The sequence below is a fragment of the Pyxicephalus adspersus genome, chromosome 4 (genome assembly GCF_032062135.1).
Source record: "Pyxicephalus adspersus chromosome 4, UCB_Pads_2.0, whole genome shotgun sequence".
Taxonomy (NCBI): Eukaryota; Metazoa; Chordata; class Amphibia; order Anura; family Pyxicephalidae; genus Pyxicephalus; species Pyxicephalus adspersus.
The window spans coordinates 33,752,931-33,778,335 of NC_092861.1; the positions used below are offsets into that span (position 1 = coordinate 33,752,931).

Consider the following 25,405-nt stretch of genomic DNA (forward strand, 5'->3'; position numbering starts at 1 on the left):
CCATTCTTGGCCACATCTGAGAGGTGGGGAGCCAATTGGAAACCCATATTAAAAAGGGCATTCTGTTCAGCCTACCTTTTTATTGGCAGCAGCAGAGAGAACTTGTTGACCTGAAGGTCTCATTCTTTAGATATGCTTTGAATGAATTCCACAGGAACTGTGTGTAAAATTGTGAAAGTACTTGCTGTTCTATGACTAACCTTCATTTAGATACAGAGAACTGAAAAGGTGCAGTCTGATCCCCAAGGGAATATTTCTCCTTCTCTGGTATTCAGATAAAAATGGGCTGAACTTGTTCCTGTGGTCATTAGTTGTTGAGTATGTAAATGATATACAGAATTAAATTTTACTTCATTATGAATGTACAGGAAAACAAGATATTTATTCCAACAAATACACCAAATAATAGGATAAAACATGATGATGTACGCCACAATACTGAACTATACAACCCTATATATATAGAGCAAGCTATAAAAAAAACCTTTGAACCTACAAAAAAGTTGTGGATTGAAAATGAAAAACTTGCAGCAGCATCTGAGACTTGAACAGGATTGCAGTCCCTTCAACCTGTAATGTAAAAACAAAAATTGTGACAAAAGCTGTAAAGAATCTGTATCTTGCTGCCTGGTTGTTAAAATATCACAGAAGTGCCTGTTCTGTCCAACCTGTCTGTCTGAAATCTGAAATGGAAAAGTGTGTGTATCTCCTCAACTGGGAACAAGGACGGCAAAAAAATGATGAAAGCACAGCACTGCCTGTATATTTGTTGGCTTTCTCAATCTAACCAGAAATCCTGTTCCACTATACTAGGGAAAGGTACTTTTTACTCTGTTTACTAAGAATTTCAAAAACAAATGACATCACTTTTCTACATAGTCACCTTACTTTTTCCTAGTCACATGACAATCTCAGACCAATTAATAGAAAGTTTACTACTAAAAGTTCAGAAACTTTTTGAAGACCCCTTGTATATACCCTGGAATATATTAAAAAGAACTAAAACAAGTACAAAAATATTCTACATTCCCCATATTATCAATATCCCCATTGAATCAAAATATTTTCATTCAAATCAGAATCCTGATGCCTCGAGGGCCTTCTCCTTACTACATTTATATACTGCAGAAAAGAAAAGGATAAATAATAATTGTGTAACTAATCAGATTGTAGCTTGTATATTGTTAGCTGCACTAAACATATTGTACAATATGTAGGTTCTGCTGCAGGTTTTCGCCGTAAGTAATAGTCAGAAAGAGAGGCAAACTTACCAGAAAAGTACTCGGCTACAATTGTGTCACGCTGTATTGTGCCTTCCTTTGTGTCGTCCTCTATAGACTCCTCTTTGATTGGTGATCTCAGATCCAGTGCAATGTCCACATCTAGACATTTCATGATTGCTATGTTATGGATTATGCAGCACACCAGGATAATTTTACAGACCTTCTCGGGGTTGTAAAGTAGAACTCCATTAGGATTATCCAAACAGCGGAAGCGACTTTTAAGCACCTCGACAGCTCGCTCCAGAAAAGAATAGGTTGAACTGTGTGATATGTTGTACCGAACTTCGGCCTTTGTAACCGGTTTGTCAAAAGGAGTTAGAAGCCAAGGTTTAACGCCATAACCTTCATCACCTACAAAAGACACAACCATGTGAAACAACATCTCAGAACATAGGCTCTGTGATTTGTTTCTAGTCATATACTTTTATTTTCTTAAGTTTTCGGACTATATGTTCATACAGAAAGCAGCTGATTTCCAGCTATTATGATGCTTGTTCCCTGGTTGCCAAACTGAATCTGGAGACTTTGATGCTTTATAAATTACTCTGACTGTGCATACTTAAAGCGGTAGTCAAAATATAAAAAAGCACACTTACCTTTAATCCCGTATATCTGTCAATCCATCACCCAATCTCGCACTGCGCAGGCGCAAAATCGAGTGACGTAAATTAGGAAAAAGATTGCTGATCTCACTACACATGCATAAGATTGGCAATTTTTTTTATACTATTAAAGAAAGAGCTTCTTCTGCACATTCCCAAGATTAGGTGCTATGTAGGTATCCCGGGAGGCTCTAGAAAAGGGGAGGTACTGCACACTTTCTCTTTTTTTTTTTTTTTTTTAAGAGTGTTGCATTTAAAATAAATAAACACAAATTTTACTTTATACAAAGGTTGTCCACCCTTTTATGTAAATGAAAAATTTAGGTTCGATCACACGGACTGTGCACTGAAGCCTAAGGCAATCAGCAATATTGGAAGATCAATATTGGAAGCCCCCACATTTCCCTTGGTATAGGAATCCTTTAAGGACAGATAAAGACTGCACCTTCCTTGTTTCTGTTGTACTGCTAAACAGAACTTTTGTGACCATTATTCAAATGTATCAAATGATGACTGTCAAATTATTTATATAACATTATTTTAAAAATAAGATCTTATTTTATCATGCCATAAATTGGAAAGCTAAAAACTGCCTGATCTATCAATCTAATTTGTGGTTTAGGTTGACCATATGTGATTGCATTAGCCATTCCATCTGTCATGTACAATGTGTATGAAGACACCAACTCAAATAACAGTCAGCACTTGGCTGAGTTGTAAAATCACAAAGTATTTATATGACGCTTGCACAATTCCTCCAAGCAATTTACTTTTGTTTCAGTATGACAACTTGGGCCCCATTACTTGAGTTAGGCAGTCATTAGGAAATGGCCAGGAGAAACAACTGAAATGAAAGGATAGATAACCCTTATATGTAAAGGAAAAATGTTTATATATATATATATATATATATTATTTATTTATGTATGCAGCACTGCCCCTTTCTGTCTTGATCACCACAGTGAAGAAGATAGAATAGAAGATTGAAGATGTCGGCGCCGAGCACTTCCTCCGTGCCAGGTTGAAGAGCAATTCTAAGACCACGAAGGACCAGATCGGAGCGCTATAGAGGAATTTCCGGGATTAAAGGCAAGAGTGATTTTTTTTTCAGTTTAGTTCCGCTTTAAGTGCACAGTGTTATCTACTTTTTTCAAAAGATCAACGATGGATTTATATATTTATATATAATGTATAAGCCCACACTGTCCAGTCAACAAACTGGGAATGACACTGAATCATGAGGAGCCAACCATATTCACATCAATTAATGCATATTAAGGTAAACTAGGCTATACACATTTTACTGCAGAGATGCTCTTAGTGTACATGTAATGCTCATAGTTGCAGGAATTCATCTGACCAGCTACCACATACCCAAAAGCCAGCCATTAAATTCTCCGTTCTCAAATCTTTCATGTATCTTGGATTGTTTTAGTACATTTGCATTGTGTGTTGAACCAGGAAACTCTGCTACCACGTCCAGAATCCTCATATCTGGTGCACAGACGAGCTGTACATTGATGGAATGGTAGTGCCTACTATTGCGATACATTTGTTCCATTTCTGAGGGAGGAGAGATTGCAATGTGCGTACAGCCCAAAACGCCAAGGACATTTGGAAACCCATCGATGCAGCGGAATCCTGCTTTATTCAGCTGCTGCCCTGCTGGGTTTTTGGGGAAGGCTATAAATTGATCTTGCAGCTTCAATATTGCAGATATAACCTCAGAGAGAGCACGGCTGAATGTGCTTTGCGTTATACCGCCAGCCTCAGCTACAGTACTTTGCAATGAACCGCTGGTGAAATAATGGAGGGCGCAGAGTAATTTTACAATTCCAGGAACCGCATTACTTCTTTTTGTAGTAGAGATTAAGTCTTTTTTAATGAGTTCATAGAGGGACATTATAAAATCAGAACTAAGACGATAGCGTTCTTGAATATCACGCTCATCAATCTCAGAAAGATTAATTCTGGCTGGAAATATTCTTCTTCGTCTCCGTCGTCTTAAGAACTGCCTTCTACTAATGATGTTATTTTTAACTTCTCTTCTCTGACGTGGTGGTGACTCATAATGATCATCATCTTCTTCTTCTTCTAAATGCTCACGCTGGGCTCTCAGTCTCCGCAGTATCAAGTATGGCACCTCCCAGAACATGACGCACTACAGAGCAGAAACTGGAGAAAAAAAATCACAAATAATATCAAAGAAAAGATACACATTGCTAAAAAACACAAACAATGCCATCTGCTGCAGGAATGGGGTATGCACCAGCTCTGCCTAGAAGCGAATTTATCTCATTCTTCAGAGCAGACTTGCTTTGCATTATAAAAGAAAAAACAAATGTGTGCTAAAGTCAAACAATATTTGCATATATGAAAGGTGCACTACTACTGCAAAAACAAGTGTTTGTTAAGATATGTACATATGTCGGATGATTCTAATTCGATTATCGCCTCAGGGCTGATATTGGACAATAATCTGGCTTGTGTAAAGTGCTTGACATTCATGGATTCGTCCTTGCAGATCCAGCTCTTCATAGAGCACAATATAGCTGTATGAACAGCACTCATTCTGTCTTTTGTCGTTGGAAAGGATCGTGAAAGATCCTTTCCAACAAATATTGAAAGTGTAGCCCTAGATATCACTATGTTGTAAAATAATGTCCACAATATATAAATTTATTGAGACTATTTTACTTGAGAACAACTGTGAACCCCTTTACATCCCTTCACATTTATATATACAGTTATTTTTTCTTACATCCTCCAAAAATGAGAATTTAGGTGCTTTTTTTTTAGTTTTTAGTGAAAAAAACCCTTTCTTGGAGTGCAGCAATTCTAAAGTAAATGTTGACAATAGTTCTGCTTTAACCTGGGTTTATGTGCATTTTTCCAGATCTGTGCAATGATCCAATGTGAAAGTTTGAATGGAGATTACTAAAGCCTATCTGCTGCATTCTCTTTATGCAGACCTGTCAGATATCCTTCTCTGTCGCTTTAAACCAGCAGTTGCCAACCAATGGTCCACAATAAAATTTTGGTGGTCATTATTTCCAATTTTTAGAAAAAACAAGGGAGGCGCAGCAAGACGTCAGTGTAGTCTTAAATTGTATGAGGCAACTGTTTCCGAGCCGTACGCTTCAGTATTGTTTCCACCATTACAACAGTCACCCAGCTCTGCGAATACCGAATATTTCTTTAGTAATACCAAAGATAATGCAACTAATGATAATAGTAACAATAGTAATATTTCACTTAACCGTAAGCTGATCAATAAACCAGAGCCTCCATAGTCCTTGTCAGGCACCATTAGGAAGATCATTATTTTACAAATGTATTTATCTTTTTTAAAAAAAATTCATATTAATGGGCCGCGGGATTTAAAATAATAAATTTAGTAGCCCGTGAGGTCTGAAAGGTTGGCGACCATTGCTTTAAACAAATAAGGGAACCTTCAGTAAGTGGGCCTGCTGGGTCTCTAACACAAATCTGCTTTCTACACAGGCTACGTGGAACACATGATGGTGTCACTGCTATTTTTAGGAGATACCTTGGTTATCAAAAGAGTTTTGGTGAATACACGGCGGACTTATAGTCCTTGTGGCTATTGAGGAATATAACTGGAAGCATTGCCAGAACAAAGCACAACTCCAATCCAAAGACTGAAACACTGACTTCCCAAGTGATCATCAATGCAAGAAAAATACAAGCTTGTCATTCCTTATTTTCTTTTATTTATTCTTTTATCTTAACTCACTGATTGCACTAATGCCCTAAATAGAGATAATTATTATTAGAACTACTCTGATACTGGAAATTTATTTTATATAAAAAAAAAAAAAATAGGCTAATCCATAGGCTAAACCATTTGTAAGGTACTATAACTGTATACAACAGAAAGGAATAGAAAAAAGTAGATGGTATAATGTAAATGACTTACCACTTACATATATGCTGATGAGAGTCTCTGTGTTGCATTACACTGGAGAAAGCTTCGGTTACTGAGGGGGGATTTAAAGTCAATATTTACAAATTTAGCGATGACCGACCATCTAAAGACACAGAAACAACATCATTAGTAATATCCCAATATACTCATCATTATTAGGTAAAACAGCTTTCTTTTCTGGAATGCAGAGAAAATTATTGAAAACAAGCAGTGTTCCCCCCCCCCCAGTTATATTTTGTTCAACTTTTCTTATACCCCGACCTCTTAGTATGTCCCAGTTTTTCATCGTCTTTCTATTATTTCCCAACTGTCCAGTGCCCCTGTATTGTGTCCTAGCTTTTTAGTAACCACCAAAAACAGCCAGGTGGTTACTCCAAACTTGCCTACCTGTCTTCTTCTGTCTCTTAAACCCTCAATACTCCCCACCATTCCATATCTCCCCTCCTATTGTGTGCTACCTCCCACTGCCTAGATTGTAAGCTCTTCGGGCCAGGGTCCTCTCCTCTCCCTGTGTCACTGTCTGTATCTGTCTGTCTGGATGCTTATGAGAATTATTGTTTGGCATCAGTTAATGCAGTGTTAAAGTCACATGGTTTAGCCTTGTACTTCAAGAAGTCACTTTTAAGGACATATTTCCTCGACTTTGTTCAGCTGCATGAGCAGATTTTTGGAGACATCTTGTGCAACTAATGCACCATTTCTTAGTGGGACAAAGAGAGTGGAAACTGGCAGGGGCAACTTTGTCTGGATAAAAAAAAAAATAAAAATAACTAGACTGCGGGTTTATTTTTGAGAGGCAACACCACCTAATTACAGATCATAGGGGAAAAAAAATAAAAATAAAAAAAGCATGGGAAAAGAATTACTTTTGAATATGCCAGGGTCAGAGGACATTGTCACAGGATGCTTGTTGCAGACAGCACTTGAGATGCTTTGCCTGGGGACAGTAGATTAGCCCCCGGCAAAAAAGTAATTTACAAGCTATTTGGTTGCAATTTGTTTTAACAAAACAAGTTAATTTATTGAAATATGTAAGATTATCACTGAAGTCATAGGTATGGATTAAATGCATAAAAAATCCTAGATTGTAAACTTTGGGGCAGGGTCCTCTCCTCTTCACTGTCACTGTCTGTATTCATCTGTCATTTGCAACCCCTATTTAAAGTACAGCGCTGCATGCTATGTTGGTGCTTTATAAATCCTGTTTATTATTAATAATAATAATAATAAAAACAATAATAATAATAATAATATTAACAACAACATCAACCTTTACAGCGAGGTCCAACCTACTAAATTGTAGTCCATGTACCCTTTCAACAAACCCATTGTGTTGTTTCTCATGTGTTGCTTTCCATCTAAAAATTTTAATATAACAAGCTGATTTCCACCAGAACTTGGTATTTTTTCCAGCTGCAAGAAGTTCTGCATTGAAAGCCCAGAATGTAGCCCTTTACTGCAGCTTACACAGGGCTGAGGACTTCAGCTCTGTTCCCATAAGCTAGCACTGGGACATGAGGTCGTCAGTACCTAAAACATCCAGGAACTCTTCATTCATCAAAGCCAGAGTGGTGGGGGAATGAAATGATTCTTTTTATGAGCAGCACGGCGGCTCAGTGTCTAGCCTATGCAACACTGCCGACACTATCTGCATGGAGTTTGTGGCTTCTCCCTGTGTTTGTGTGGGTTTCCTCTGGGTACTCTGGTTTCCTCCCACATTCCAAAAACATGCAGTTAGGTTATTTGTCTACCCCCCAAAATTGTCCTTAGACTAATAAGGACATATCGCATTGGTAGGGACATTCGATCATAGACATTGATTGTGAGCCCCTTTGAGGGACAGCTAGTGACATGACTATGGACTTTGTTCCGCGCGGTGTAATATGATGGTGCTAAAAAAAAACAGTGTAATATTAATAATTCTTTTTTTCTGCAAGCACGTTCAGTGTTAAAAACCTGCTACCATGCCCTGGCCAGACAGTCCCAGTGATATTTCAGAATGATTGTGATGTAATCAGATTGGGCCTGATGTATTATAGCTCTCCAAGGCTGTAGAGGATACACTTTCATCAATAAAGCTGGGTGAGCCAGCAAACCTCAAATGGATTTCTTAAACGTCATTTGCTATTTGTTAGCAAATGTTTTCAACCCTGGACTGGATTAATTCCAGGTTTGCTGTGTTACCCAGCATCACTGATGAAAGTGTATCTTCTCCAGTCTTGGAGAGCTTTAATAAATCAGGCCCATAGTGAGGAAACCTCACACCAGACCTTAATAACCACACCATGGGGTGTTGTCACCCTACAAAAGGAATTGGGCTTTCATGGCAGGAACCCCATGTAGTATTTTAATGAAAGCTTCAGATTTCAAAAGACTGAAAACTACATTTATAATCTTATAAAAGATTGATTTTATTTATACTTTAAAGAGAACCTGTCAATGGTATGCACAATGCAAACAAAGGTTGCATTTCATTGCATTATTACATTATTTTGTGATAAGTGGGGTGCAGGCAGTAGAAAAATTTAAATTCAGAGAAAACTCGGAGCCCACCCATTTTAATATTAACCTCCCTGGTGGTCTATTTGTGTCAGTATTTTTATGACAAAAGCAGTACATTGTTTTGCATTTTACATTGTAGGCCTATATTTCTTAGGCATGACTCGCCGAAATATGTCCAATATTTAATAAATTTATTAATAAACTTTAAATAAAAAAAACACAAAAATCTGTTAAAACAAGGGTGCAAAAAATACTGAAACTCGTAATATACCTGTACAGAAGCATGTATAAGTTACAGTGAGGGAAAGAAGTATTTGATCCCCTGCTGATTTTGTACGTTTTCCCTCTGACAAAGAAATGACCAATTGTAATAGTAGGTTTATTATAGGTGTCAGAGACAAAATAACAACAAAAGAACCCTCAAAAACCCAGTACTCAAAAGTCAGAGCTTGATGTGCATTATAATGACTGAAATAAGTATTTGATCCCCTATCGACTGGCTAGGCCACCCCAGGACCTTCATGTGCTTCTTCTTAAGCCACTCTTTTGTTGCCTTGGCTGTGTGTTTTGGGTTATTGTCATGCTGGAATACCCATCCACAACCCATTTTCAATGCCTTTGTGGAGGGAAAGAGATGCTCACCCAAGATTTGATAGTACATGGCCCGTCCATTGTCCCTTCGATGCAGTGAAGGTGTCCTGTCTCCTTAACAGAAAAACACCCCCAAAGCATAATGTGTCCACCTCCTTGTTTGACAGTGGGGATGGTGTTCTTGGGGGCAGCATTCCTCCTCCTCCAAACACGACGAGTTGATGCCAAAGAGCTCAATTTTGGTTTCATCTGACCACAACACTTTCACTCAGTTCTCCTCTGGATCATTCAGATGTTCATTGGCAAACTACAGACGCGCCTGTACATGTGCCGTCCTAAGCAGGGGGACCTTGCCGGCTCTACAAGATTTCAGGCCTTCACGGCGCAGTGTGTTACCAATTGTTTTCTTGGTGACTATGGTCCCAGCTGCCCTGAGATCATTGACAAGTTCCCCACTGTAGTTCTGGGCTGCTTCGTCACCGTTCTCATGATCATTGCAACTCCAGTGTACTGGGTTTTTGAGTGTTCTTGTTATTCTGTCTCTCACAGCTACAATAAACCTACCATTACAATTAAAGACTGGTCATTTCTTTATCACAGGGCAAACGTACAAAATCAGCAGGGAATCAAATACTTCTTTCCCTCACTGTATATATACAATATAATGATTACTTTGTATTGGATTCAATTGAGTAATTCTTTTTTGAATTCAATACAAAATAATTTGAATTTCCTGACGCGCTCACTCGCACACACCGGTGACCAGGATAACCAGTGCACTCACCGGGGGAGGATCGGAGGAAGAGGACGCGGCCAGAGGATGGGATCTGATGGGCAGGATGCAGGAGAATGCCGATGGGATCAGGTGTTTATTTTTGGTTTTTAGCTTTCACTTTCAGCGTGTGCTTTTTTTTACCCCGAGCCAAACTCTGGATTACCGCTCAGGGGGGTTAACCAGTATTTATATATCGCCAACATATTACACAGCGCTGTATATTAAGTAAGGGTTGGAAATGACAGTGATACAGACAGTGACACAGGAGGAGGAGAGGACCCTGCCCAGAAGAGCTTGACTAGGGAAGGATTGTGTACAAGCTGATAGGGAATACATGAGCTTGTGGTGGACATAACAGCAGAAATATTGCTTCATCCTGGCGAATGTTACACTATACAATGTGCATACAATGGGGCTGATACAATGCAGGGAAATGTGTACAGCCCTCATAAACAGCAGGCTGAGTGGGGAAAGCCCCTAGGCGCAGTGCATTCTGGGAGTTGTGGTCCTAAGGTGAGGCGCCTCCACCAATACACAGGCCGCCTCATCACCCTGACTTGTGTATAGGGACAGCAGGAAGTCCCTGATAACAGCAAAATACAGGCTATACAATGTGTCCGTACCCATGGTATGCTCAGATCAAACCTTGAAATGAGCAGGTGCAATTCCAAAGAAAGTTGTTAGTAGACAGAAAACAAGCTGTATTGAAGCAATGAAACGGAGTCTGTTCTGCAAAAAAAAAAATTCCTGCCAAGTTTTTTAAAAATGAACCTTCATTTCTACTTACACCTTGGTTCTCACAGTGCTGTCAACCCTCCTTGTTGTAAAATGTGATAGCACGGGAAGCCTAAGCTGCCATTCACCAGCACTATCACATAGGGGAAGACAAGAGAGCAAGTCATATGCCCCCTATAAACCAAGGTATTTCCTTCTTTCACCCAAATGAACAGAGTGGCAGAAAATAATGAAAAGAAATAGCAACCGCAGACACTAGCTTTAGGGCTATCATTGGTTGGCAGAGAGTTTGATGTACATTTGGTTCTGTAGGGGGAATGTCAGACCTTCAATGAGACTACTGCTTACACACAGAGAACAAGGTCCAGTTCTGCAACTGCTGGCAGGGAACAGGCTTTTATACTAAGTCTGTGTCTGCTTTACATAAAACATAGGTATTAGTATTCATTTACACTGATTGTAGTTGTAAATTTGCCAGTAGTTGATTGTAGTTGTAAATTTGTCTAAGTAACCATCTAAAGTCAATGTGTACACTAGCTACCTTTTATAATACTTACATCCCTGCGTCCTATATGGTAAAAATAGTGTACTCCCTTGACCAGTGACTGTATTTCGCTGCACAGATTTTGCAGTGCAGTGTACTTTGTAGTGATTCTCAATACATTCACCCATGTCTACTTAATACCTTTCAAGTACAAGAAAAGCTGATATATCATAAATTGTATTGATTTATAAATGGAGACTATTTTATAGATACAATACATTATGGTTTTAATTATTGTATAATTTGTGGTCAGATCGTGTTTATACCATATTTGTGCCTAAAAAGTCAGTGTGTTTGTTGTTAACGTGTATTACACAATGTATTAAAGTATTTGTCTCAGGATGACTATACCTCACCTTTTGACTCAGAATAAGGGACAGTAAATTTGAGAAAATAAAATGGAAAATGTTGCTAAGCTGCAACTATATCGCTGGTGTTCTTGCAGTAGGGGAGATGTAGATGCTTTCTGGTACTTCCTCGTGATCTAGAAGAGAGAAATGGCATCCTCCATCTGTAACTTTCATCAAATCATACAGTCATGCAACCCTGCACTCACACATAGGCACCATTTTTGACAGAGCTGTTCAACACCCTGTATGTTATGAGCAGAAGAAGCACCTTGGCCTATATTACATGCAGATGAAGCTAGGAAGGTGAACCCCAAGCCAACAGGAAGTTTGGTAAAAAGAGTCTTACCAAGGATGATAGTAGGAATGATTGGTACAGTGGGCAGCTCAACGAGAAAGTTCTGGGATTGCACTGCCGGTTGCTTTCATCACATCAGACATAGCATGGAAAAGCTCCTATACTAGTCCTTGCCATCCATCATCTGTATTGAACATTTGCTAGAGTAGTGACTAAATGTAAATTCAGAAGTTGGATATTGTGTATGTAACAAGTGCAACATTTATTAGAAATTTGTATGACAATTGTATCACATCAGTGATATGTTGTTAAATTCTGTATAACTTTAATAAAATATTTTTTACCTTTTTTGCTCCCTCATTGTGGTGTGGACCATGCAAGCCTGATGTGTGTCTCCTGCTCCATGAATTAGTTCTATCTTACCTAGTGTCAATACAGCTTCAAAATAGGTTCTCCAAAAAGGCTTGCATTGCAACTATTGTAATACAAGGATATGTTTGATAGGGCATTTACCTACCTGCAGATCACTTATGCAACATGTGAATTTCATAAATATATACAGTATACTTAAATGAAACACTATCAAAAAGTTTTATAAAAAAAAGGAGTCAATAAACCAGACACACATCATTATTAAGACATATTTTACTGTTAGAATAGAAGCCATATTTTACAACACTGCTATTTACAGGCATTAACATCACTCTGAAAAAGGCACAGGGACTGCAGTAAGGCACGGGACAATAAATACACCAGGGGAGGGATTGTCAGCCTTTACCTGAGGATTTCACAGTTGTTTCATCTGTCCCTCATGGATAAAGGAAAGCAAAAGGGAAGGGACCTGCCCGGGATTAACAAGGTAACAGTGGCTGCAGAAAAAGAGCAATGGATGCTGACACCTCCAACCACAACCCAAACACAGTTTCAGGAAACAGTCCTTCATTATATCTTCCGGACAAATCGGTCACTGCCATAGTCATCTAGGGGCAGCAAATAACAGAGCAGAGGTTGTTTCCTGCTATATAAATGTACCTATAGAAATGTAAACAATCTTTTGATCATGGACCAGAGTGGGCTGTTGCACAATTTTCAACTCACAGCTGGAATTTACAAAAGTTCAAAGCAACCATAGATAAAATTTGTACACCACATCCAGAATGCCATTTGCACACCATACAATTTACACACAGAGCCTGAAAAAACAGCATTCATATTGACACAAGCTACAAAAACTCCACAGTCATCTTACAAGTTCAATAAATTGTGAGCATATGGTTACAGACCAAAATCAATTACCTACATCCTAAAAGTGTATAGGCAAAGGACAGAGGGTGAACATTTGCTCAGAGAAATGTTAATAGTTTTAAGTCTGCTAAAGTTCCACCAGCAGCAGTGTCTGTCCCAAGCCACACGAGGTAGCATATACATGAGAAAACATTACTTCAGTCACCATTGGCTTTTGTGGTATTTATAAAAAAAAATGCCTTCCATAACATCTGGCATGTCTTATGAAAGACAAAGCTGACAAAAGCCCTTGAGCCATTTATACCCTGGACACAACTTTTCTGTGGTTGGCTACAGAATTCCCAGGGCATAGTTTTAAATGGCTGCTGTCTAAGAGCACATTTGATAGGATGCCAACAATACAAACAGCTTCAATATTACTGCTTGCCATTATGCACTGCTGAGATTAGCTGTTCTTAGAAAGCACTATGCTGCAGTAAAATCTAGAAATGGCATGTACGGTTATGAAGCACCACTGGTCACCCAGACTGGGCCACACATGATGTGAAGACAGATCTTAATCCGCACTGACAGGAGGGGGGCTCAGCTCCCGGATGCCGTGGAGAATTCTCTTCATGTGGCCCACTTTTGTCACACCCAACTCCTGTAGATCAAACAAAAAAGAAGCCATTGCCTATACTTTGTAGTCAGTATCCTTAATATCAGGCCATACTGCAGACAGTCATGTTAAAAGAATCAATTCAATCATTTTAACTGCTGTAAGTAATAACCTATACTTAAGCATTAATGTTTTTACAATAGTCAAAACATATTATGTTACAGTCAGAAATGTACCTTGAGGTGTTTTAAAATTATAGGGGACCTGAAACTAAAATGGAAGGCCTGCTTACACTCGGAGCCCCCTCTTCCTTTCTCCACCTACTCTAGATGAAAAACATACTTGAAAAGAAAAAGAATTATCCTTACCTTACAACTTTTTTCTGCCAGTGGTGCCTAGGCATAGATGGCATCACTGTCCTTTCAGGAGGATTTCTGTAACTGAATACACTGACCCATCTTCTTACAGGATTTTATCTGCCCTATGTTCTAATAGAATCTACAGAGGTACAGTGCCACAGTAACTCACACCCAGCAATGTGGAAAATGGGAAAAGGTAAGTATATTCATTTTTTTCACCTACTAAGAGCAGGTAACTTGGGAAGGATGTAGGGACCTAGAGAGTATAAGCAGACCTTTTATTTTAGTGCTTTAAAAAACACCTAAATCTAGACGTAAAAATGCAACATACTGCAGCCTACTATTCCTTTGATGTTGTAACTGTCTAAGTTTTCTTTTATCAGCTATTTTGTTTTCACCTTGTAAACCTAGAAATAACTTTTAGTAGCCATAGGCACTTCTTTACTGAATTTATATAGGCAGCCAAAATAGTCACCCAGATTTGTTGCATGTCAAACATGTCTGCCTTTGCAGGTAAGATTTTTTCCTTTCTTTAGTTTAGCTCACATGAAATGACAAGGAATTTCTGAAAGATTAACAACAATTTTCTGTGCTTCACCTAAAAATGAAAACTAATGCAAAACTGGTAAGCTGCAATACACTAAATTTTTGTTCTTGGTTTTAGTTATTGTTTAAGGGTAATTTCTACTGTATGTATGAACTGCCATTGCTTTAACGTGTAGCCTACAAGCTTCCTACCATCGCACTATTATTATTATTGTGTCAGTCAGTATTATATTAGTCCTAGCAAAAGCCTGGAAATTAGGGCAACTGGATTACAAAAGCATAAAAATTGTATATAAAGAACAAATGAATGGGTGGAGGACTCCAGCTGTTTCATCGATTTAGGTGCTTTTTGACCTGCCATAGACACATTTAGCACACAATATATAATTGACATCACTGGCTCCCTTGTCCAGTCCAAGCTAATTCTGTGTTTATGTAGTGTATATGACTGCAACCGTTTGATATAAAAAGCCAACTTTTCATGTATGTTACCTTTTTAGTTGAAAGTTTAATTACACAGATTTACTATACCATTGCTTTCTCTGGAACAAATTGTGGTCAAAGGAGTGACCTACCACGATTTCCCTGCCAGGGTTATGGAAATTAATCAGGTAGTTGCAGTCAAGCTACTGCTGGGCTGTCTGTAAACCCAGAATGCTCTAAATAAATGTTCTGGGTGCACCCTAGATTGAGTATTTATTCGTAAAATAATAAAAAACACACATTAAAACAGTTTAAAAACTTGTAAAATTATATATAAAAGCACAACAAACAATAAAAAGTTGACACAAAGCCATTAATGATTCTGTTTTAGAAAGATAATTTGTATGAAACAACTCTAATAATTGATAAGAAATTAAAACATGTTGGTATTATAGGGTATATTATTACTTGATGTAGTACAGACTGTATACACAGATTTGGTATAGGTAGGGGATGTTGTAATGTTAGTAGTTCAGTGCATTTTGGAATGTAGTATTTAGGTATTTGAGTAATGAATTATGGTAGTTAGTTACAGATAGACATGTTATAGACATCCAAATGAAAAGATGATTGTACTTTAAAGCTTTCCATACATGTTAAATATTTAAATCCCCAATATTTTATGATTTGTAAACAAATACATTGTATGAGGGTCAATCTAAACAATATCTAAAGGCGTAAAAATCCGTGTTTAGTGCATGTAAACATAATTGATTTTTGTTAAAATATAATGTGATTAAATTAAACTATTTTATATCTATTTGAGAGTTCATCTTTAAAATATGTTAGGACTGAATACAAGGTAATTAAATCTAGAAAATGTTTTTTTGGGCTATGTGTTATATGATTTTATAGTGAGATTATTGGATATAACAGGATTGAATACAAGCTACACAGGAGAGTGTGGGACTGGCTTTATATGATGTTCCTGGTAAAGACAACTAGGTGGAAAGTAAGGAACAAAAGCTATAATAGAGGAAGGTGACATGCAGGTATTGGTTAGAGACAAAGTGAATCAGATAAGCTGGAGCAAAGACATCTGTGAGAAATACCTTGAGGTCTCGGCGCTCTAGGTGAAGGAGCTCACAACCTCGGATGTCATGGCGAGTAAAGACCTCCTTGTACTCAGACAGACTAAGATGCTCCAACCAAAGAGAAACCTCTTCTGTTCCCCAAAGATGAGCTGTCAGAGAAAGACCCGCATAAGAGACCACACCCCAAAGCACAGAGCCACCACTTCCCAAGGCAAAGATCACCAACAGTTCAGAGCAGAGGCACCATTTAGATAGCAGAAATGACAGACACTATAAAACCAAATTAACGTTATCACACTGATTATCAGAGGCATAAAGAAAGTTATTTTTTCAGCATTTTTTTGTAAGCATTAGGGCTGCAGTAAAAACTTTAAACATCTGCATACTTTAATCTACAGGCTCCAAGAGATTGGACTATACAACTGTTCAAACATATATAAATAACAATACTAAGGTGTATATATAGGAGGCAACAATTCTGTAATCCTACAACAAAGACATAAAACTATTTAAGTGTTGCACTCTTTGTTGATATGTTACTGGTTCTCTTAGACATTTTTTTTACTTTTACAAAGTACTGAGAATTCACATATATAGCATCGGAGTCCTGAGTTTCCCTTCAGCCAAGAGGGGCTGACCAGGGAATGACTGCAAGGGTTTGGAAATTCCCACAACTGTATCAATTCATCTCTGATAACAGTTTTCACTGTTAAATGTATTACAATGACATCTGAATTTTTTTTTGGTTGCAAGCAATGCTACATCTTGTCTGTGTATTTTCCTTAAGGAGTCCAAGTAACCAACATAAATTTCTCCTTTTTTTGTTTTCTCCCTACAATTTTATATTAAATTTGACTGAACACCTGTAAACAATTTATATGTGATGTAGTATCAACCTTTTATGTACAATATAAGTTTACATATGTACACGTGTGCTTGTTCAATTCAGGCAGCACAAATGCTGTGGATACATGAAGTGCAGACTCTTGAGTCAAGGCATATGGCACAGTATGTCTGTGTATGATTGCTTGTAAACCCTTCTCTAGCTGCGAAGCTAAAAAGTGTCATTTACCAGGCGGCCCAGTGCTGCTCCGGGTCTCTTTGTTCTTGGTATTTTTCTCCTTCTTGAACTTGTTGACCAGTTTAAACCGACTACTACGTCTTAACTTGGAGAAATCCAGAGTACCCTTTACACAAAAAATAACACATGTAAAGATAAGTATCACAGAGTACCCATATAAAAAGGATACACAACTTTCTAGGCAAATTATTTATAATGTGATTCTTCATTTGTTGATACAGTAAAACGGAAATGCACTCTGGCCTTTGCAGCACTAGGTCCCAGGTTCGAATCTTAGACAGGACACTATTTGGCATGGCGTTTGCAGGTTCTCCCAGTGTTTGTGTGGGTTTCCTCCAGGGACTCCGATTTCCTCCCACATTCTAAAAACATGCAGTTAGGGTAATTGGCTTCCCCCCAAATTGACCTTAGACTACATTATTGACATATGACTGGGTAGGGACATTAGATTGTAAGCCTCCTTGAGGGACAGTTAGTGACATGACTATGGACTTTGTACAGTGCTGCGTAAAATGTTGGCGCTATATAAATACTGTGTAATAATAATGTTATAATAATACTTATAAGCTTGTATTTGCTATACATTCTTAAGTGTACAAAAATATGTTCATGTAGCTTTCAGGCTCCAAATACATATTTAAAAGTCAAACAAAGTTCTATACTTACACCATGAATAAAATTACAAAAAAATGTGTATTCCCTAGGCCAGCCCTTGATTTCAGAATTATAAAGGATGGGAGGATTTGATAGTTTTTGAAACCTCTCTGACAGTTTCTTTTTAAAGTTTCAGATGATTTTTTATGTAAATGGACCATTTCATGCAACAAGGGAATGCATTCACTGAGATGCCAATGCTATCTATCCATTAAATAGAGAAAAAGTGGTAAACTTAGAAATGGACCTTAGTTTAATTTAATGAAGTTTTGTGCATTCCATTGCAGAAAAATTACACACTTCTAACACGCTGTCAGTAGGAACTACCACCTTCTCTGCTTCCTGCATCAATACCCATATCAAATATCAAAAGCAAGTTGGAAAACACTAAGTCACAATATTGTGCAGTATGATGGTACAACATAACACTCTCTTGAATAAAACATATAAACACCCTCGGCAAAATAAAATGGTGTGGCTAAAGCTACACTTAGGCTGGCCATACATAGACCAATATTAATATTTCAATAATATGGCTGCCTTACTGAATTGACCAAAAAAATCGGTTCGGAGTTTCTAAATTACACCGCCCAAATCGTACTGATATTGAGTGTAGAACTCAAAGAATCTTGTTTAGTCAGGTTGGGATATTTCACCATACACTGCATCAACCGTACAGGTATCTGATGTGTTCTGTCTAATTTTTGGATTATGTACACATATGTTCTCATCATTTTTAACATTCAGCCAACATTTCTATCAAATTAAAGGGTATTAATGTTTTGTTAGTATTACTTTCTCCCCACTAACCCATATTGAGAAACAAGCTGAAATGTGGGACAGAGAAGATATCCTTAACGCTCACCTCATCTTCTATTGGCTCAGCACTCTGAGATAACCACGGGACGTCTGCGAGATGCCGCAGCTCTTGCTCTGTGTTACTTAGTGATGTTGTAAGCTGCTCCTTCTGTGGGGGATCCAGAAGCTGCAGATAACGAGATGAAATCATATTTTTCATTATATATATATATATATATATATATATATAACACACACACACACATATTATATCATATTAGTTTAAACAGACACTTTAGTAGGTGGGACAGATATATTTGTCATTACTCACCAAAGCCATTTTTCCCTTAAGTAGCAGCTCTGTCTCATTCAATAATGCTCGGACATTGGTTACCATTTCCATTACATGATTGCAGCTTAGACCCTGTGACAATACGGTTAATACTCATTATTTAGTCACTACTAACATCTCCATAACATAATATGTAGGAATGGTTACGATAACATGAGACAAAGGAATTCAGCTGGGCACTTTATGCTTTAGATATAAAGTGTGCATCTGGCGTCTGCTGACATGGGGTGTTTATAGCACTGACAGAGAAAAAAGGTTCTGATTGATTTACGGGTACCGGTCAAATTTAAATCTTCACAATTTAATGAAATAAACAGGAAAATATCAAAGCATATGGAGTTTATTATGACTGATTAGAGTAAAATAAAGGCTTTTACGGAGTTAAGTGGGAGCAAGTAAAATAAAAGAAAAAAGGAACATCTTTCATCACCATCTAAAAATGAAGGACCGCATCTAACTGGTCACTGTGCATGTGAGTGTATGTGAGTATGGAAATAACAGGCATTACCTCTGAATTCTTGTTGTAGACTTTCTCCATTGACTTTGAGCTTGCATTAACAGCATGAGCCAGCTCCTGCTCTATGCTTTGATGAGAAACCGCTATTTCTTTAATGCTGCAAATGCAATTGATCAATAGGTTTATTTTTGATTCATCCAGTTGCTCCAAGGCTGTATTTACATTATATGTGTATCTTTAAAATAAACCATCAGATTTTTAATCATTTTTGTTTAGTAATAAACATAATAATAGTAAAGAACTCTGCAGAATTCTGTATTCATGTTTAAATGGACATAAAACAGCATGTACATGTATACTAAACATTGCATACATTAATGTACTGTGCATATGTTTGCTAAAACATATCTGAAAAATTAAACTATTCACTGATTATCAAGCATCGTATAGATCAATGGTACCAAACACCATGCCCATCCTTCCTGACATATGTGTCTTGGTGTGAAGATAGTTACTAAACAAAAAAGTGACCTCTCCACCCAGAATTTAATAAATTCATATATATATATATATATATATATGATAGAAAAATAATGATCATACCATAGGCTGTAGTTAAGAGGCTTTGCAAGTTTAAGTTGTGTTACCATGTTCTTTTTTTTTTTTTTTTTTTAGAGAAAAAGGCTTTCTCCCATGAAACCCTTCCAAACAAACCACATCTGTTCAATTTTTTCTAATTGTATTGTCAATTAACATGCTAACTAAGGCCTGTAGAGTCTGAGATGTAGGTTTCGTTTTTTTCCAATTTCTCTTAGAACTTCAAGGTCTAACCTTGGGGTGAATTTGCTGGAACGCTCACTCCTGGAAAAATAGGCAACTATCTTAAATGTTTTCCCATAAATAATCCTTCTCATGGTAGAATAATGAACTTCAGATTCTTTGGAAATGGACTTTGCCAGGTTGATGGGCAGTAACAATTGCTTCTCTAAGATCACTGGTGATGCCTTTCCTTCCTTGCATTGGGTTAACATACACCTGAATGTTCCAAACCGGTCAAATGCCAAAATGTCTACTTTTATAGAGCTGGTCACGCTTTAAAAAGGACACCAACCCTGCTACTTACCCTCTTCTTTCCTACGGAAGGGGTAAGAGTGTACCTACCTATTCACACACTGCCTCTGCATTTCAACTTTGCTTAATAAATATTGGCACAATGTAATACGTCATGCGTTGTTGTTCATCTGAGGTTAGATTTACCTAGGTTTAAGATCTTATAAAGACCAAATGATTTTATTTTGTGCTAATAAGCTAAGCCGTAGCATTACAAAAAGGGTGTGCTTTATTTTTCTCATGACTGTACGATTCTTGCAGGGGTCAAACTAAACTTGCTGTACTCAATAAACATAACTTTAACAGCAAACTGTTTGATCTTTTGTCATTGTTGTAATATACATAAACACTGACAGAATTACCCTGTCTCGGGTGAGGGTCTGTGTCCTGTTCTTGTGTACTATACGGATATAACCTGGTGGTTGGATCCAAGCCTCTCCATCCACTTGTACAGGAACCCCTTCATCTCCAAGCACTGTGATTTTCACTGTTCGGCACTACAGGAGATTCAAATCAGAAAATGAAAATGTAAAATCAAGCCATACATTTCCAATAAGTGCAATATTCAAGTTATTTTAAAACTTGTCTAAAAGAAATTTCTAATGTGACTTAGTTTACAGTTTTATATTTAGGAAAGGCATTGCTTATACAGGATGGTACCGTTCGGGTTACTGTTGGCAAACTAAGAAAATTACTATTATACCCTACTCTCTTTTGTCCACTGTCTTTGAAGAGTTGTACCGGTGTTCAGATCTCCTTCTATTGCCTGATCATAATACATTTTACAATCCTTATTTGAAGGTATTATAGTTTTGTATATCAGCCACTGGAGAGTGCTCTTGTAGCAGCACTGCAGTGCAGTTACCTAGTCTATTACCTGCTGCATATGGAGTGAATTGTTTTGGTGTTTTCAATGGACCAGGTAACTGTTTTGCATTATGAGCAGGAACAGTAAAGTAAAGCTTTGTAAAACAACAAAACAAAACATACTAGTACTTTTTTTATTGTAGAACTATTTAACAACTGATTCTTCTATCAGAATGACCTTTCAGTACTTCAGGGAACCTCTACTATAATTGCTATATCCACAGCTCACAGTACATTAGTGTGGAGGTCAGAAATGGCTTTTACGTTGCCGGCCAGTGGGAAGGCTGCAACCCTTACATATATCCAAAAAGATCATTGGTATATGGTATGTAAAACTGCTCATTGCTCAAGAAACCTTAAGCAACTTCTAGAAGAACCCTAGCTGAGAAACACTGCTTAAATGTGTGCAGTACATACTGGGCTGTCTTTTAAAAAAGCCCAGCATTACCTTTGCATTTGCTACCATGGACTTAAAATATAGGCAGCACCAGCTCTATTATAACGTTTTTAGCTGTGTGTTTTTCAAACAGATCCTGCAAAGTAACACAGAAAAAAAACAGCTGAGACTGAACAGTACCACGCATCTAGTGGCTGTAAAATATGAAATATATCCCATACATATATTCCCACATACAATAAACATGGATCCTGTATCCTGTGGTGCTGTTGGTTACCTGGGCAATCCGGTGATGCTGTAATTTGATGACCCTGGACACTGCCATCTGCATACTGCCAAACACAGCAACCACCTCCAAGATCTTATCATCAAAGGAAGGTGCAGCAAATGTCTAATGGTAAGCAGGGAAAAGAGTATTTATAACAGTTATACACGAAGTTACACTGCAGGCTGACACTAAATCACAAGACACTTACATCATCTTCTTTGTTGCCTCCCCAGAAGTTCGTGCCACCGGCGTAACTGGGAATGTTCAGTACAGCAATTCCTTGCAGGCTGGGTAGGGGAATGGGCACTCCATCACACTGCGGGGGATATGGGGGTAAGTGGTAGTAGACACGCACATCCACTGAGAAAGAAAGAGACAGACATCTAAAAGAAGAGAGACAGACACAACCAGTGTTAGGGACAGACACAGAGACACACGAGATGCAGCTACACACTGTTTACAGGGACTCCAGGCAGACCGAAGATGAGTTATGATGTGAGTTGAGTGAGATGTATGTCAAACAGAGATGGAAGCACTAAGGTTTTAACTGACCTGTGACTAAGCCTAGTAGGAAGTCACGTCAATGTGTAGTGGTAAAAACTTTAAAAAAGTATTTGTTGACAGGTAAATAGAACACTTTGTAGGCTCCTTTAAGCACATTTTTGTGCTTTATTTAAAAAGAAAGTATGCTTGAAATCTAAATAATTCACAGTCAATGGGGCCTCAAGGCTCTGACATGGATGATGGGTGCCTTGAATGAGCGCCTATTTCACCAATTTGTCCTTTGAAGGTTCAGGTAAAAATCACAGAAACCAGTGAAGGAAAGATCTAACACATCCAGATGTTTTGGATTTGAAGATTATTCCTAATGAGTGACTCACCTGGTACAGTAACGTGTGGGGGCATTCATTCCTGGCATATGTAGGAATGCCAGAATACCCGGCATTGAGCCCAGATGAATTGCACATGTGCAGCTCAGTGTACATTCAGAAAAAATTGTAAAGGAGTAAGCATGTTTTATTGCAGAAAGGGCATCACCTTTGAAAACCTGTCTGCTCACAATTTTAGTTCAACTTTAAGCCGATTTTCACTAGATCAGCACATGTTTAGTGTTCAGACTGTGTGTGTGTTTACAAAGATTAGTTCACATCAAGCCACAAACATATAAAGCATAAGGAAAAGAATGAAGTACATAGAGCAGATATACTGTAGGGACAGACATAGGAGTGCACAGGTAGGTGATGTATAATGTAGTGCTCACCTCTAGAAGTACTCTCTGCTCCAAGTTCTTGTACGATCTCTGTAGCAGCTCTTTGGTCCCCAGTACACCATACCACATCATGTTCTTAGTGCGACTTCTTCCATCAAAGAGGAATAGATCAGATAAACTAGCATATGTGATTTAAATGATCTCACCTCCATCAGCATTATTCTACCTTACCTGCATTTCTTTGGGTGCTCATCCCTTTTGTTGTTGAAATCCAAAGAAATTTTTGCATCCAGTCCAATCCCAAAGTAATTGTTCATTACACATCTTTCAGTGTAACAATTCCTGACAAAGACAAACCCAAATGTAAGATCCCTGCCGATGGGTAAAATACTTGGCCATGGATTAAGGCAGCAGTTTAACCAGAATCTAGCTTTTTCCCTATTCAAACTAACTGCTTGGAATGGGAAGCCTCCCTGCTCTACAAATAACACAACACTTTTGATCTGTGTATGCATTTTCTAGTGCTTATGGTGTATACTGCACTGAGATGATTGCCACTACAGAAATCTTTCATTGCTACAAAAAAGGCACTTTGTTCTGCTAACAATAGGTTCCACGTGTCTCCTTAGAATATGTACTTCCTTCTTTGGTGGCTTTGCTCCCCTCTTGTGCCCAAGAGTCAACTCTTTCTTCCTCCCCAGTAAAAATGTTTCACAAATGTTTCACTATGAATACAAGTGTTCTCGGTCCTGAAAAAAGATTTATTCAGGCAATGTATTGGTAATAGAAATCTGGTTGGAAGGTTTCCCTTAATCACTTTAAACCAGGGGGTATTTTTCGTAATCTCTGCAACTGTTGGCTACTCAGAAAATCACGTTTTTCCACAACCAAAAGCCAGCGCTATAGCTTGCTCCAGGAATGTTTTTTTTTAACTCTCTACAGTATATATCTTCATCTTAGAAGCTTTTAATTTTTTTTTTTTATTTACTTTATTCAGGTCCGGATGAACATCGGACTTTGTGCACCATCAAGGGACAGATGTCCGCTGCCAACTCCTTCCCGGCAAGTTTGTTCACATGGTGCCTTCTGCCAGGCCACTGAAACCATGAGATGCTAACTTGCTATTTTCTGTTCCCCATTACTTCTCCAACATTCCAACATGATGACTCTCCTTTATTACCAATATAAAAAGGGATTTTATGAGAAGTAAAAAAAATCCCCTTTTCTGACCACTAGAGGGGGACGATCACAAAAGAAAATGCAAATCAACAGATTTCTCACAACATGGCTACATGCTGCTCATATTTGTTATTGCTTTATTTATGACCAGTTCTTCTCTTAAGTCTTTACCTTGGTTTCAGGACCTAAACAGTTGCATACCTCACATCTATTAAAAAATAGACACTCAAATTTTACTGAACTTTAGGTGGGCTTGGTAGAATGTGAAATATTGTAACACAATTAAAGAAGCTAAATTAGGAGCCTGGGGGGCTCTACTTACAAGTCTGGTTCCGAGGTAAATGTGTCAGCACTAATAAGCAGGCGACTAATCATGGAGTCTCCGGGTAAAGATCCAGACATTCCAGCTCTCATGTCTAGAATAAATAACAAAATCAGTGCTTAGTATATTAATATATGAATTTAGCAATTTGAGGTTAATAAAAACATATATGGGAAAATGTCTTACTTTGATGCATGTGCTCCCGATGGGTATTAGCAGCAGGGAGGGATGCAGAGGCTCTCGCAGACAGGATGCTTTTGCTGGTCGCTCTTTCTGACCTGCCAGCTTCAAAAAAAAAAAATAGCATTCTAATAATGTAGTTAAAGTGGACCCAAATTTTTGCCATAGGTGATATCTAAAGGTGTTCTCAAATCAAAGCATTACAGTAAAGAAAATCTACATTTTGTCCTGAATTTTTCAAAAAAGCAGAACATGTGGTGGGGGTGCTTAGGCACTTCTTACCTTACATCCTTGGAGATAAGGACTAGGGGTAGGGACTGCCGAACTAGACAGTGTATAACTACTTAAATTTACCCAAAACACCCATTACCTGACGAGTTTCGCCTATTGGCTTCCTCAGGGGTATATACAAGACATAAGTAGTTTTTAGTGAAGGTATACGTAAGTATACAGCAGTGGAATCAAAAGGTTTTAAGTATTTGTGGTGGGATCGATTTTGGAACAACAGTGTGGGTGGAGAAGAATGCAATGTTGTATTTATTTTCTGCTGAATATATGCTTATGAATTTAGCCCAAAACCCCTCATTATGTTTTTGGTATTGCCTCCATTTACAGTATTAAACATTTTATGGCTGGCTA

The 25,405-nt window shown here is 38.0% G+C and overlaps 2 protein-coding genes across 3 annotated transcripts in view; both read right to left on the reverse strand.

The window, feature by feature from the left end:
- Positions 1-363: 363 nt before the first annotated feature.
- On the reverse strand, positions 364-6,816 carry LOC140328308 (putative nuclease HARBI1). Of its 2 annotated transcripts, none has more exons than XM_072407809.1 (4): positions 5,833-6,816; positions 3,260-4,060; positions 1,272-1,634; positions 364-570 (listed from the first exon to the last, which is right to left on the reverse strand). In XM_072407809.1, the coding sequence occupies exons 2-4, from the start codon at positions 4,038-4,040 to the stop codon at positions 566-568; spliced, it is 1,149 nt and encodes a 382-aa protein (XP_072263910.1). In that variant the 5' UTR covers positions 4,041-4,060; positions 5,833-6,816; the 3' UTR covers positions 364-565. The 2 variants fall into 2 exon arrangements, with proteins under 2 accessions (XP_072263910.1, XP_072263909.1); XM_072407808.1 differs by having other exon boundaries at positions 5,826-6,815.
- Positions 6,817-12,253: 5,437 nt separating this feature from the next.
- DGKD (diacylglycerol kinase delta) overlaps positions 12,254-25,405 on the reverse strand; it is a 60,434-nt gene continuing 47,282 nt past the window's right edge. The window contains exons 17-29 of the mRNA XM_072410121.1: positions 24,773-24,871; positions 24,587-24,680; positions 23,317-23,427; positions 23,137-23,233; positions 22,084-22,191; positions 21,885-21,998; positions 20,645-20,840; positions 19,285-19,445; positions 18,756-18,848; positions 18,492-18,611; positions 16,964-17,078; positions 15,910-16,040; positions 12,254-13,514 (exon numbers count right to left, since the gene is read on the reverse strand). Of these exons, the coding sequence (XP_072266222.1) occupies positions 13,428-13,514; positions 15,910-16,040; positions 16,964-17,078; positions 18,492-18,611; positions 18,756-18,848; positions 19,285-19,445; positions 20,645-20,840; positions 21,885-21,998; positions 22,084-22,191; positions 23,137-23,233; positions 23,317-23,427; positions 24,587-24,680; positions 24,773-24,871 (1,526 nt within the window). The 3' untranslated portion in view covers positions 12,254-13,427. The remainder of the gene's footprint in view (positions 13,515-15,909; positions 16,041-16,963; positions 17,079-18,491; positions 18,612-18,755; positions 18,849-19,284; positions 19,446-20,644; positions 20,841-21,884; positions 21,999-22,083; positions 22,192-23,136; positions 23,234-23,316; positions 23,428-24,586; positions 24,681-24,772; positions 24,872-25,405) is intronic.